A 14,978-nucleotide genomic window follows, 5' to 3' on the forward strand; every position below is an offset into this window, starting at 1 on the left:
ATTTGGCAGATTTGCAAGAACTTCTCCACACTCATGTACATACTCATCTCATGTGCACACTCAGATTCTCTGTGTCACCCCTGATTTCTTGTTTGGCTTGCAAGACTCCAATGGCTGTATCGTGCTGGCTTTCTGTGGTGATATTGTGTCCCCCAATATATTGTGCACCCTAATAAAGTATATTATCTTATCTGGGGTCAGAGAACAGAACAGCCACTAGATAGACATAGAAGCCAGACATGGTGGCACACACCTTTAATCCCAGGACTTGAGATCTTATGTCTTGCTTTGAAAAGACACATGCCTTTAATCCCAGGAAGTGATAGCAGGAAACAGAAAGGTATATAAGGTGTGAGGACCAGGAACTAAAGGTTTTTTTAGGCTTTTTAAGCTTTTAGGCTTTTAGCAGCAGTTCAGCTGAGATCCATTCAGATGAGATTCAGAAGCTTCCAGTCTGAGGAGACAAGATCAGCTGAGAAGTTGGCAAGGTGAGGTTGGATATGGCTTGTTGTGTTTCTCTGATCTTTCAGAATTTACCCCAATACCTGGCTCCCGCATTTGTTCTTATTAATAAGACCATTTTAGATTCGTGCTACAGCTTTGCTGAAACAGAATGCCTGACAGAAGCACTTTAGGGAATTATCTATTTTGGTTTATAGTTTGAGTCCATCGTGCTAAGGACGGCTTTGGTAAGACATTGCAGTTTGTGGTTTGTGGCAGCAGGAGGGTGTGGCAAATGTTCACATCATGGCTGACCAAGAAGAAGAGTAAAGCAGGAAGTAGGGGCCAGGAATATCCTTGAAAGGCCAGTCTGCCTCTAATAGCCTGCTTTCTCCATCAAGGGTCTGCCTCCTAAAAGTCCCACAGCCTCCCCAAATAGTGTCACCAGCCAGAGAACAAGCAGTCAAAACACAAGCCTGCAGAAGACACTTCAGATTCAAACCACGACAATGACCATGCATAGAGACAGAGTCTGGTTCTCTTCTTCCACCTCCCCTATTTCTGGTCCAACCCCAAGACTCTAATACTCAGTAAAGACATGAAGTTCAGCTACAAGACCTTTCATTACATTTCAGCTTTGGACAACATGGGGCTGTTTCCAGTTTAAAGCCAGAGCAAATGCAAGTCACACCATTCAGAGGTTTTTGTATCCCGGATTGAGGATCACATTTTTATTCATTGTGGACCACTTTTCTTAGCACCAGTTTCTAAACCATTGCCAGGTCCGGGAAGAGAGATTCTTAAAGGCCCCATCATGCAGACTTGTATTTTAAAATTAAATATTTTAAAGTTAAAGATAAAAATGCAACATTTCCAGGTTCCCTCGTCCCAGCTATTTGTGGGATAATTCCAATATTTTAACAGTTTTAACTGGAAAATTCCAAGTACTTTGTTTTGGAAAAAATCAGCAATCTGGGTTGGAAGGGAAGTAAAGTGTGCCCTCTTTCACAGAGCCATTTGCACGGTGGGTGAGATTTCTCTTGGCCTCAGGCTTGGATTCCACCCCTGGGAAGCTCCCGAGGCCCAGCTGTCATGGAGGTTGTCTCATTTTTTTATCTTCTTTCCCCCTTTTGACCGGCATCGGCAGCCACAGCACTCAACAGTCATCAGACTTCCGGATTCTCGTCGTGCGCTGATCGTCTCAACCGCAGGTCTGGGTTTGACATAGGAAAGAGAAGTCAATGTAGGCACACACAGTCCCATCTCCTCAAGGGGAAGATCAACGTGGCCAGAAAGAGCCCAGCACTTCGCAAGCCTTTCTTCCTGCCTCCTTTTTCAGTTTCTAGACTCTCTCCTTGACCTCCCATTATTGGCTGTTGTCAGTAAATTCTATTTTAAAAACAAGCGCAGGATTGGAGAGGTGGCTCAGTGGTCAGAGTGCTTGTTGTGGAATCCCAGAACCTATTATGTACCAAGCCAGGTATCCCACACATGCCTGTAAACCCTGATAGAATTGGGACAGAGGCAGGAGGATCACTGAAGTTTGCTGGCTTCCAGACTAGCCAAGAAGACACTAGATCCAGGTTCAGGGAGAGCTCCTGCCTCAGAGAAATAGGCAGAGTGATGGAGGATACTCAGCGCCCTCTTCTGGCCTCCATGTACACACACAGGCACACACACAAGCATGCACACACAAAAATATCAAATGACTAGTCTAAAGAAGTGAGTAGGCTTCTTTGTTTCCTCCCCAGCACCCATTCCCTTTCTGGCTTCAGCCCCTGACCTGGGAGGCAGAACTGCCTGCTCTCACTTCCTGTGATCTGTACGGTTATACCATCAGTACCGTAGCTGAAGCACGTGGCTTGGTTACAGCCACAGATACTGTCATATTTTCATGGTCACAGAAATGGGTTTGTGGAGGAACACATTAGACTGAATGAAGCTGATGTGAAAATTCTAGATTCCCTAACTCTTTCTCACTCGATTGAACCTGAAAAGATGTGAGGTGTTGGTGAATGCTGTTTGGCCATCATTACAAGGTGGCTGTTTGTGTAAAGAGCTAACATGTGACCTGAACAGACAGAAACCAGGTTCTAGTGACACTGTGAGCTTCTGCAGTAGACCAGACCAAAAGCAAGTTCATCTGAGGTCAGGCTTGCAGCTGAAGAGCGACTGAACACCCTCCACCTTGGGCTACGTCACCGCACGCCTCTGTCTCTGGCAGTTCTGGTACGCACCAGGAGCAGCATTGAGTTCCTCCACATGCAAAGGGTTTTGTTGCTGAAAATGAAGAAAACATACAGCCATGTCACCAGAGGGAGGGATGCAAACGCTGGGTGTGTTGCACAGTTGGTACAATCTGTGAGCCCACCACTATTTTAAAATGAAGGGGTAATGGTTGAGACCAAGAGTCAGCCACAGAAATATCCAGCATGTCTAGCTTTTTAGCAACAGATATTGCATTCATTCCATGGATATTTACTGAGCATTTATGACATGCCAGGTAATATGTTAGTGCGTGGGGTGACAGAGGTATCTGGCTTCTGGGGATTTGAGATGGGCAACACTGACAGCATTACTTTACACAGATAACAAATCATGTTGTCAATGTTCTCAGTTAAGGAGAACAGTTTACTGGTGTGTTTCAGGAGACCAAAAAAAACTTTTTAATGAGCTTCATGAAAGAATACCTATTAACAACATGTTATGAGGGCAAGTGTACATGTCCTTGGAGCAGAACTACATAAAATACTTATAATAAATAGGACTAGCGGTGTAGTTCAGAAGTAGACCACTTGCCTGGCATGCACAAGGTTCTGGTTTCCATCCACAGCACCACAAAATAATGACTATTAATGTATTAATACTACAGTTTTTAATACAATGTTTCATTCAATACCAACTTTAGTATTTAAAAAGCCCCAAAACTCAAATGTCCAAACATATCCAGAAAGAAACCATGTTCAGGATACAGTGTTCAGTAAGAAGAAAGCTATGATAGTATTTGGATATTATGCTATGGTTATAAAATTATGAAAGCCCTACTTTCATAATCCATTTATCAAAGTCTGGGGAGATTCAGGTGTGACTGTTGATGTCTTAGGGAAAGATCTGGAAAAATAGTGTTAACTATTCAGTGGGATATACTTGTGTATTACTGGGTGATTTAAAACAAGTGTGAACTCTATGAGGCCAGAACGTTCTTTAATTCACAGCAACACAACACCTGGACCACAGCCAGGCATGCAGATGTTAAGTGAACAATGATTTTTTTTTCTTTTAATTAAAAGTACAGTAATGCTTAGGGCAGAAAAGTGAAGGATCATAGACAGGAGGCGTTAAGTTCACCTGTAATCCCAGAATTCAAGAGGCTAGAACAGGAGCCAGCCTGGGTTATACAGCAAGACCCCATTGCACAGAAACCAATAAACAAACAAAGAAACAAACAAAAAACCCTAGAAAGTGTCTGCTTCCCAATACACTTGTCACAAGAACGTGAGAGTGTGTTCTCTGGCCCCAAGGTAGCTGTGGCCTCACCTCCACCTCTCTCCTTTCCAGGATAAGTGCATTGGGGTTGGCTCTCTTCTCCATATCCTGTAGCTTGGTCAACTTTTCTATCAGGAACATCTTGTCTTTGCCTTCCTGACAAGAAGGAAAAATAAAAGTAAGGCATGGAAGATGTATACTGGCGCAGGGTGCAGAAGGCATGCATAAAAAGGGGGGGGGCACAAGTCCAGAGGAGATGTCCGCTATGTTTTCTTCTGATGAAAGAGAAGAAACATTTCAGAGCAAAGACAATGAGCCCCAGAATTCTCCTGCATTGCCATAGGTTCCTCTAAGTGACCCCCCCTCCCATCCCCAGTAGGCTGGAGTAGAGCCTCTGCTTGCTTGATTGTAGATACGACTTCCATGGCACTGTCTGAAGGCTTAGAACGCAGACCTTCAGAAGCCCTACCTGCAGGCTCCCTGTCCCAGCCCTTGTTCTATGAACTAGTCTTGCCTGGGTCTTCCCAATCCTCCTACTGAGACGCCAAAGCTTAGAGCTCCACTCCTAAGGACATCAACAACGATTCAGCCATCAGAGTTGTACGTGGGCAGGTGAGACTGCTCAGCAGGTAAAAGTGTTTGCTACAAAAGCCGGAAGACGACCCGAGTTCCATTCTTGGAACCCATGTCAAGAGGAGAGAGAATTGAGTCCTGCAAGTTGCCCTCTAATGTCCTACACATGACAAAGGACACACATGCCTACACTCACCACACACACACACACACACACACACACACACACACACACACACACACACACAATTTAATAATAATTAAAAAGGTTCAAGGTTATCCGTGTCGGCTGAGATCTGTGATTCAACAGTTCAAAGGAAAACAGCGGGAATATCCCTTCTCCCAGGAGGCTGGATCACTTCCTCATGAACCCTGCAGCAGGAAGGCGTGAACTACTCTACCTGTGTAGGGAGCCAGGTGAGCATCACTGTATCCTCTATACAGGTACTGTCACCCCAACGTCACACAGGCACAGTCATCTATGTTTCACACAGTCACCGCAACTTCACACAGGCATGGTTACCCCAACGTCACACAGGCACTATCATCCAACTTCACACAGGCATGGTTGTCCCAACTTCATGCCTGTTTCTCCTTAAACTGTGAACCCCTGACAATTTTTTTTCAGAGTTTACTACTTTATTGGTTCAACAATGAACAGCAGCAAAGGAAAACATTAGCTGTCACTCCTGGGGCATCATCCACAGATGCAAAAATAATGCTTCAAAAGTGAGCCCCTGACTTTAGCATGCTGCTTGTAATAATTATCCCAGCCACCACTACTGTGTAACTACTGCTCACACTAATATTTCTGTGGCCTCTGCTTCAAGTTCACCCTCTATTTCCCTCATTACTTCTACACTCACCAACTGGACTTCCCCAAGGAACTGCGCCCAGGAATGATACTCTCTCAGGTGGTCATGGAACCGGCAGGACTGTGGTCTAACCAGCAGAAGTGGGCTTCCGGGGGTGGGCCTTGGAGGTGGTACCTGCTTCTGGTTCTAGCCCGACTTCTCTGCCCCCTGATCTGCCAACATGTGACTGGTCTCTACCTCATGCGCCTGCCAATGAACTCTACCCTGCCTTCCTTACCGTGATGGACTGACAGGTGAGCCAAAATAAAGACTTCCCGCGTCAAGCATTGCATCACAGTGATGAGAGAGGTAGTTGTTAACTCATAAGCCTCAAGAGTATTTAAGATAATGCAAAGACTTGCAGGGATGAGATGAGAGTATATAAATGTCCATGATGGCTGAAGTGACGTCTGTCAGTGAAGTGCTCACAAGCAGGTTTGATGTCTAGAACCTATATAAAAAGACATGCCTGGTGGCATGTGCTCATAATTCCAGCGGGGAGGAAATGAAGACAGGCCGGTCTCTGGAGCTCACGGGCCAGCCTGCCAGACCTTCTTGGCAAATTCCAGGCCAACGAGAGATCTTGTCTTATCTTTTTAAAAATACGGGCGGAGTCTGAGGAATGACACCCAAGGTTGTCCTCTGGCCTTCAACACAGATGTGCATATACTTACATGTGTGTCTGCACACACAAGTACACACACACGCACACACGTTGGGTGATGGGGACTGGAAATTCATTGTACTATCTATTCTCTCTATTTTGGAGTATGTTTGGAAATTTTTATTAAACTCTGTTGAGAGGAGTGGGGGCAGGGGTCATTACAGGGGAGGGTACAGGAGAGCCTTACGTTAATGATCTGTTCATGGAGCAGCCGGATCATGATCTTCCTCCCCTCTGTGATCTGCCAGTAGAGATAGGTGATGATTCTGAAAGAAAAGGAAGTGGCAGACAGACATCGTGACAGTGCTTTGAGCTCCATGTTCAGTAGGGTACAGAGGGACTGGAATATTTGCTGGCAAATGGGTTTTGACCCAAGTGTGCCCCTGAAAAGTCAAAACAGGGTAGCAGGCCTAGTGCTTTAGAGCAGTGGTTCGCAACCTGTGAATCATGACCCCCCAACCCCTTCCACAGGGGTCAACTAAAAATCATTAGAAAACATAGACATTTATATTATGATTCATAACAGTAGCAAAATTACAGTTATGAAGCAGCAATGAAAATAATTTTATGGTTGGGGGGGTCACAACATGAGGAACTGTATTAAAGAGTCCTGTCATTGGGAAGGTTGAGAACCGCTGTCTTAGAACAGTATTTTCTCAACTTGGCTGCACGTGGAGTCACCTGGGGGGTAGAAATAAGCCCCACATCATGGCTGGTCCTTAGCTCAAGCAAGCATACGTTCTCTGGGCAAGGGCCAGGCATCCACGTTTTAAAAACACAATTTGAATATGTAGCAAGATTCTGTAATTTGCACAAGTGCTGTTCAAACTTGAAGCGATGTATATTTCTCCAATTTTTCTTTTTTCAAATACCTGGTTAGGTTTAGTAGAACTTGAGAAACTGCATTGTGTGTGTGTGCATGCGCACATGTTCCTGTGAATGCACGCATGGAAGTCAGAGTTAAAAGTCTAGCAGCCTGCTGTGTTACTCCATCTCATTTTGTTTTTCAGACTCTCATTGAGCCGGGTACTCATCAGCTGGTAGGCTGGCTGGCCACTGAGCTCCAGGGATCATCCACCTGTGTCTGCCCCACCTAGTGTTGAGGTTACAGATGTGCCCTGCCATATCCAGCTTCTAAACTGGGCTTTGCAGGACCCTGCCCCTAACTTGTGAAGTTGATGCCATGCAGGTCCAGGATCAGAACTAACTGAAAGGGTAGGTTACCAACTTGGTGCCAGTGGTGTTGAAGGATTGCTTAGTTTAAGGGAAACTTCCCTTTCATACACATATTTGGTGTCAGAAGTACAAGCAGAGCCAGTGAATGAGAAGCCTGGTGGAGACCAGATTACCATTCTAAAGTGCTGACAACAGTTGCTGCTGGTGATTGGGGGAGAGAACATCATGGCAAGCCAGGAGACCTGGCTTCTAGCCTCTTCCTCCACTATCAGACTGTGCAGCATAGAAGCTGTTTTGGAACTGTCCTGTCTCTGACTTGTCACTCTCATCTACAAAGCACAGACATTGTTCTGTACACCATGGCTGGCTCCAATAGTCTGAGTCCTTGAGTCCCTTGTCTCCCGACAAGGAGCAGCCCTGTCTAATGCTGTGGGGCCTAAGCTGTGAAACACAGAGCACTGTACGTTGACCAGCCAATTCTTCCATACAGGAAAACGAACCCAATGTTGATTAATCTTCATAAGAAGTCAGAAATGGATATTTTTAAAAATTAAAATGCAATACTCTAAAATGTCAATGACACCTGGGCCAGTTTTATATTTTGCAGTCTCCAGAGGAATTTTTCTAAGAATTCTCACACATTTTAACTCTTTAAAAAAATTATTTTAATATATTTTATTTTAATATTCTCCTTATTTTATTTTAATATTTAAATATTCTTATTTTAATATTCTCCGTATTTTAATATTCTTGTTTCCTTATTTCCCCATTACTGAGGATTAAACCCAGGGCCGTGCACATGCTAGGCTAGTACTCTACCACTGAGCTATATCCCCAGCAAAAAGGAAGAAAATAAGAATACTTTCTTTGTAGAGCATTCAAAAAAAAAAAAAGCTTAGCTAGGAGAGCGTTAAACAACATTTTACAGAAACTCTCTTTGCGGGTGGAGTTGAGAGCATCCTGTACTCACTTCTCTGTACTCATTGCTTTGGGTCCCAAATGAGCGACCCCGGGACAGTCTCGTGTCAATGAAAGGGTCCCCAAGAACTCTTGGCTTCTCCTCCCTTTAGTTTCTCAGGAAAGACCACTCACAGCACAATGAGGGTGAGGATGAAGAAGAAGTGCACACTTCCAATGAGGTTCTGGTAGATCCAGACGACCCACAGGTAGCCAGACCTTCTGCTCAGGGTGTCGATCCAGCTATAGATGGACTGAATGAAGGAAGGCAGACCTCGGAAGGGGCCACAGTCAGCTGAAGGTTTCAACCTGAAAACAAGAAGCAGAAGACCATCTGCTGCCTGAGACTCAGATGTAGGTTTTCCAGAATCAAGGGATCCCTTCTGGACTCAGGCTCCAGACACAGAGAATCTTGCCTGCTCTTCCCATACTCTGCTTCCAAGGGAAGAGCTCTCACCTTGTCTGGTGTCACCTGCGGTCTGAGGACCAGCTCTTAGAGTGCTATCACCTGCCACAGTGGCCAATCCAGAATCTAGGCAACAATCTAGCTGTATCTTAGGAGCGGTCAGAAAGTCTTTCTTGAGAATGTGACTTAAGATACACCAAGTGGGAGGCTTGTTAGCTGTGGAAGCCAGGTGTGACATTGTGAGCATGTGTTGTCAGCTATTACAAATGAGTAGACACTGGAAGATTAGGAAGAGAGAGGGTAGGGATAAGATGACACAAGAGACTGGGGCAGGAGAAATGTCTCAGAGGTTCAGAACACTCCCTACTCTTGTAAGAGGAGCCGGGTTCAGTTCCCAGCACCCACACAGTGGCTCACAACCATCTACAATGTTCTCTTCTGTTCCCTACAGGTACCAGGCAAACACATGATGCCCATACATACATGAAAGGAAGCTCATACACATAAACTGTGAGTCATGGAATGCTGGGTTGAATGTGGGCCTGAGAAAGGAAAGGGGTAAGTAGTCAACAGCATCCAGGGGTGACTAGGATGCTCAGGCCAAAAACTGACCTTGGAGCTGAGACTTGGAGGGAATGGGGAGACCCCTTCACAGAGAGGAGCCTGACCACATAGAAAGGGACCTGCTGGAACCTAGACATGGAAGAAAAGCTTCAGGGCTGCAGAGAGGTAGAGCCAAAGGAGGAAGAGCCAGGCCAGATGAGGACTGGTTCCCTTCAGTCAAGTTTCCTCTCAATGTAGAAGTGACCTCTCTCAGTCTGAGAAGCTTAAACACTTGGCAGAAATTAGGAAATGGCTCCCAACTATGGTGTAGGATGTATAGAATAAATCCAGGGTAGGATTCATCTCCTCCCTTGGTCCTTGTATTTGCTGGCTACCCTAGGAACATGGACTGAGCTCTGTATTAAGCACAGGTTTTATTCTGATGTCTGCCATCTGAGAGTCTTGTGGACTCTGGGGAGACTTCCCTTCCCAGGACTAGCCTAGGAAGCATGACTTCACACGCCGACAACCCCCTGACAGGGAGTCTGCAGCACAGGCATCTCTTTTAACAGGCTCTCATAGTTGGAGCATGGTCCCAGACCCCAGTCACCCCAAGGTCATGATCTCAACAACCCACAACAGCTCCCAGGATTGCAGGACCTTCTGAAAAGACTCAAAGTGGCCAGTCCTAGCCCGGTTGCCCTGCCTCATCTGTTCCTTACCTTGGAAACTGCAATAAAGGCTTTTGTCCCTCACTCCCCCTTCTTCCTGACAACCTCTACATTTTCCTCATGTGGCCCCGCATGGCATGGGGAGCCTTCCTTTCTTGGGAACTGTGAGTAACAAACTATGATTTCAATGGCAACTGTCTCCACATCTGGAGAATAAAACCCACATTTGAAAGCAGACATCTATCCACCCCACCACTACAACCTCAGCCAAAGCCACCGTCCCTACCTCCAGATGGTGATGGCCAGGGTGCACAACACGCCCGTGAAGGATGGGAAGAAGAGCAAGAAGATGAAGAACGTTATCATCTGGGAGGCCCGCCAGGCCTTGCTTGGAGGTTGGAAGTTCATCATCAGGCTGATCTGAGGAGAGAGATGGAACCTTTCCACCTGTGCCCAAGGAGCAGCCCTCAGGACCCCACCAAGTACCCACACTCCAGCCACTGACTTACAGCTTCCTGACCCCTCCCCACAACCCTTTCCCAGCTTGGATCCCCACCAGGTCCTAAGTTAACAAAGGAAAGTAATCGGTTGCAACTTGGGTCCAACTCACATTTTTGACATAGAACATAATGAAGAGAGTGATCATTTGGATAAAAGGCAGCAGAGGGCAGAAGAAAATTCCAAGCCTGTGAGGAAAACAGAGTGTCAGAGACGGGGGAAAACAAGGCGTACAGGGGGAGAGGTGAGGGAGAGAATTGTATACACACACACACACACACACACACACACACACACACACACACACACACGGTACCTCAAAACATGACTGGATTTAGAGGTAGAGTTCTTAAAATGGTAATTAAGTTAGAATGGGGTAGGCTCACAGTCACTACATTAGGCTCTAATTCAGCGTGAGCGATGTCCTTAAAAGAAGCGAGGGGGACACAAACAGAAGGAAAACTGTGTGAGGACACAGGGAAGACACGGCCAGCTGTAAACCAGGAAGGGAAGCCCGGGACAGACCCTGACCTTGTGGGCTTTGGAAGGAACCAGCTTGTCAACACTGTGACGGTGGTCCTTCATGATGGTAAAGCGTGCCTTTAAATGTGTAGTGTCATCTCATGCAGAGGGGGGTTTCTTGAATAACCTCAGACCAGAGAATTCCCACCACGGCTGCTTCCTCCCCAGATCTGGGAAGACTTTGCAAAGAGAGAGAGAAACCCCCCACCCCATGTTGCCACAGAGCCACTAAACCATCAGAACCTCTAATCTAGCATGTTCCAAATATGAGGTACACATAGCTCCCATCCTTCCCCTGGTACTTGAGGAGGCCTGCAGGGACGAGACAATAAGCACACTAAGTTACAGGTAAGAAAATCTCACTTTCCAACTCTCTTACAGTATTCCTGAGGAAGCTTGGGGCCAGAATGGCTTTAATGCCCAACACCTGCCAACCCTCATACTCTAAATTAAATTTTTTAATCTCTGCATGTATAGTGTACGTGTGTGCAATGAATGCACACATATGTGTGCAGAGTCAAAGAAGGACTTTGGGTGTCCTGCTCTATTTCTCTTCACCTTACTCTTTGGAGTTGGGGGGAATGTCTCTCACCAAACATGGGGCTAGACTGGTGGCCAGCAATATCCCTAGTAATCCTCCTGTCTCTCCCACACATAGCACTGGGGTTACAGGGACACATGTGGCCACAGTGGTGTGGGCCCCTCCTCCCCTATGGTCCATTGGCCACTGGGCTACAGGGACAAAGGGGGCAGAAGCAGTAAGCAGGTCTTCATCCAGCCTGTGAGAACGATGGAGATAGCCCTCCAGGAAATAACTTAATCAGCTCAGCCTTTTTTTTTTTTTTTTTTTTTTTTTTTTTTTTTTTTTTGGTTTTTCGAGACAGGGTTTCTCTGTGTAGCTTGTGCCTTTCCTGGAACTCACTTGGTAGTCCAGGCTGGCCTCAAACTCACAGAGATCCGCCTGGCTCTGCCTCCCGAGTGCTGGGATTAAAGGCGTGCACCACCATTGCCTGGCCATAATCAGCTCAACTTTGTTCCAGAGTACAGGACTATATAGGATTGGGGATGGTAGCTAGGGAACCACCTAATTTGCATTAACAGCATGCTCCTATCATAAGGATCCTAGTACAGTCTTAGTTATCATCTGTGGAAGCACAGTCCTGTCGTAATGTTCCAATGTCTAACTACCATACGGGCAGCAGGGGGAAAACTTCTGCAGGGAACTGCATTCAAGGTCACACTAGGGATAAGTCAGGCATCTGGACCTAGAGACAGTCTCTAAATAAGGTCAAGTAGAGAACAGGGTGCCTTCCACTGGGGTATGGGGGTAGTTATCCATGTTGCCAAGCTTGGAGAGAGCTGCCCCAGGCCATGGTAGACTACAACCTCCAACCAGCAGGGCCTCCCAGCACAGTGGCTTTTATGTGGTGAGATCTGAACTCAGGTCCTCATGCATGCACAGCAAAAGCATTCTTACCCACTGCACCCCACCCCTGCTTCAAGGAGAAAGCTTTCAATTGACAGTCTCAGAAGACAGGAACATATAGCCAGAGTCTAAGGATTGTCTGGGACAGGATTGCTTCCATTTTTCCAATAACTTATGATTTATATCAGTGGGCACTGGTTTTCTACTTAGGATAGTAAAGTAAAGATGCTTTTAAAATGTATTTGAGTAATTTCCTGACTTGTGTGGGGATTCTAAATGAAGCATGTATCTAAAGATTCAAAGCTAACACCGTGGGGAGGGGGGCTTTCAAGGAAAGGGAAATCGAAAGCAGTGATAGAAGGGGGAAGGGAACTAATGGAACAAGAAAGGTTAAATGTGGTGAGTGAGAGGTGGGAGGACAGGGTAGAGGAAGGAGTAAGGAGAGTAAGAATCAACATAAAGACTTTCTGAACGAGTCATACGAACGCCCTCTACTGCAGAAGCTATACGCGCACACATTATTAAAAGAGTTGAAAGGGAATTACCTTCTAATGGGGTGGCAATGCCTCTACTAGACACCATAAGATAACAAATAAAAAGCCCAGTGCCAGGAATGGGTTACTTCTGTGAGAGTCTTTGACTAGGGAGGTCCTATAGGACCCCCAACATTAAAGGCTATCGTCATTGCTCCTGGTTACATTCCAGGGCTTGATGGTAAGGTCCTACTGCTGAAGATGTCATAGAACATGGAGAAACCAGCCTGGTGCTCATCTGGAAGCTTTATCCTTACTAGGTAGCTTTCATAGTGCTAGAAAGTACTATGTACACTACTGGAGGAGAAAAGTAATCACCAGTCTCACCCAAGTGTGGACCCTGGAAGCTACAACAATGACGGGCCTGTCAAGACGTGCCCTTTGGTGCAACAGTGGCACTGGTGTTATAGGCGTAACCAACCACTTACTGCTTAAACTTAAGGCCTGCCTGCCTTATGAGATGAAACCCATCCCTGGCTGAGAACCTGTGACTAGACAGGTCACATAGGTCCTACCGGTACTACTCTGCTAAATGGGCATAGTATTGAGCTGACTCCTAATGACTTCCTGTTACAGTCATAACCTGTGCATCTCTCAAACGTCAGCAGGGCAGCTTCTTTTTGCAGTTGATGGTGATTAACAGCGACCCACAATTGGTCAGGATGCAGAGAAGACCACAGAGTGCTTAACCCTCAATGGGACATCTGTATCACTCCCCTCCCTGCTAAGGCTCAGGGATCATGGTATTCAAGGGGTAGAAAGACTGTAAGAGCTGGGAGCAGTGGATGACTAAGAAACAGTGGTTTGGGAACACACTAGTTGTTCCAGCATGCACAAGACCTGCACAAGCTCAAGCCAGACAAAACCCCAGCATGGAGAGGGGAGGTGGGCACAAAGTCACTCCTAGCTGGGGAGCTAATGGAAATTGACAGCTGCCAGGAGATGGAGAGTCAACTTTCTTTAAGGGTGTGGTCCCTGGGAGGTCTAACATACTCCAGTGGTTGGCCATGCACCCAAGTATATATAGGCGGCCCTAATAGGACTTGATTTTTTTTTCTTAAAAAAATAAGAACACAAAGTTGGGTAGGTGTGGAATAGGGGTTATATCTGAAAGGAGATGGGGGAAGAAGGTAAATATTATCAAAGTACAATGTATGAAATTCTCAAAGAATTAATACAAATATTTTATATATTTGGATAAAAAGAAGCAAAACATAGCCTGGGCTACCAAGTGAGTTCCAGGAAAGGCGCAAAGCTACACAGAGAAACCCTGTCTCGAAAAACCAAAAAAAAAAAAAAAAAAAAAAAAAAAAAAAAAAAAAAAAGAAGCAAAACATTTTAAAGAAAATTAAATAGATAATGGTTTAGATAATATGTAGGTGTGCTAACAGGCTGGTAGGTGGGCAGTGCTGTGCAAAGGCTGAGGTTTGGGAAGCACATTTTCCTTACCTTGGCCACCACCCCCAGAACACACACCTTTTGGGGTATTACATTGTTTTCTTTAAAAAACTCATCATCAAAGACAATTTTTACAGTTGGGGATATAGCTCAGAAGTAGAGCCTTTGCCTAGCAAGCACAGGGTCCTGGGTTTGATTTCAATATTGGAATAAAAAAATGGGGGTGGGATGAGGAGGATATCCTAAAATCTAGAAAGCCTATCTGTAATTTGTATAGAGAAAGAAAAAGACACCATGTTTTCAACTGTGCTTAACAATAGTCAGCTCAAAAGCTCTGAGTCCAGGCATGGTGATACACACCTTTAATCCCAGCACTCAGGAGGCAGAGGCAGGTGGATCTCTGTGAGTCTGAGGACAACTTGATAACATAGTCAGTTCCAGACTAGCCAGGGCTACAAAGTAAGACATTGTCTCAAAACATAATATAAACAAATAAATTGGAACAACCAGTGTATGTATGCGCATGTACACATGCACATGCATGCACCCATGCACATATGGCTGTATGCTCAAGCTTGTGTGTGTGTTTGTGCATTTGTTGGGGATACAGGTGTGTGTGGACACAGAGCACATATGTGGAGGTCAGAGGACAACGTCAGGCCTTGTCTTCAGACATCTACCTTTTGTTTAAGGCAAGATCTCTCACCTGGCCATTTTTTTTAATACACCGTTCCTTGCTTGCCACTTACATTTCCTCTTGGAATGTCTTCAAATGGTTGGCAGTAGGAGAGCCCAGGCCTAAGATTTGAAAGCTGGGCCAAAGTAAACAC

General features: G+C 45.6%; 1 protein-coding gene across 2 annotated transcripts in view; it reads right to left on the reverse strand.

Moving 5' to 3' along the window:
* Positions 1-1,316: 1,316 nt before the first annotated feature.
* Positions 1,317-14,978, reverse strand: part of Tmc5 (transmembrane channel like 5) — a 56,451-nt gene continuing 42,789 nt past the window's right edge. The window contains exons 12-18 of one of the 2 annotated variants that reach the window (XM_052711948.1): positions 10,382-10,457; positions 10,058-10,191; positions 8,287-8,460; positions 6,206-6,284; positions 3,979-4,083; positions 2,679-2,721; positions 1,317-1,654 (exon numbers count right to left, since the gene is read on the reverse strand). In XM_052711948.1, coding sequence (XP_052567908.1) covers positions 1,608-1,654; positions 2,679-2,721; positions 3,979-4,083; positions 6,206-6,284; positions 8,287-8,460; positions 10,058-10,191; positions 10,382-10,457 — 658 coding nt within the window. In that variant the 3' untranslated portion in view covers positions 1,317-1,607. Of the gene's footprint in view, positions 2,722-3,978; positions 4,084-6,205; positions 6,285-8,286; positions 8,461-10,057; positions 10,192-10,381; positions 10,458-14,978 lie in introns of both variants that reach the window. The other variant, XM_052711949.1, reaches the window with a different exon arrangement.

The sequence above is a fragment of the Peromyscus californicus genome, unplaced genomic scaffold (assembly GCF_007827085.1).
Source record: "Peromyscus californicus insignis strain IS unplaced genomic scaffold, ASM782708v3 Scaffold_4__1_contigs__length_199733344, whole genome shotgun sequence".
In the NCBI taxonomy this organism is placed as follows: Eukaryota; Metazoa; Chordata; class Mammalia; order Rodentia; family Cricetidae; genus Peromyscus; species Peromyscus californicus.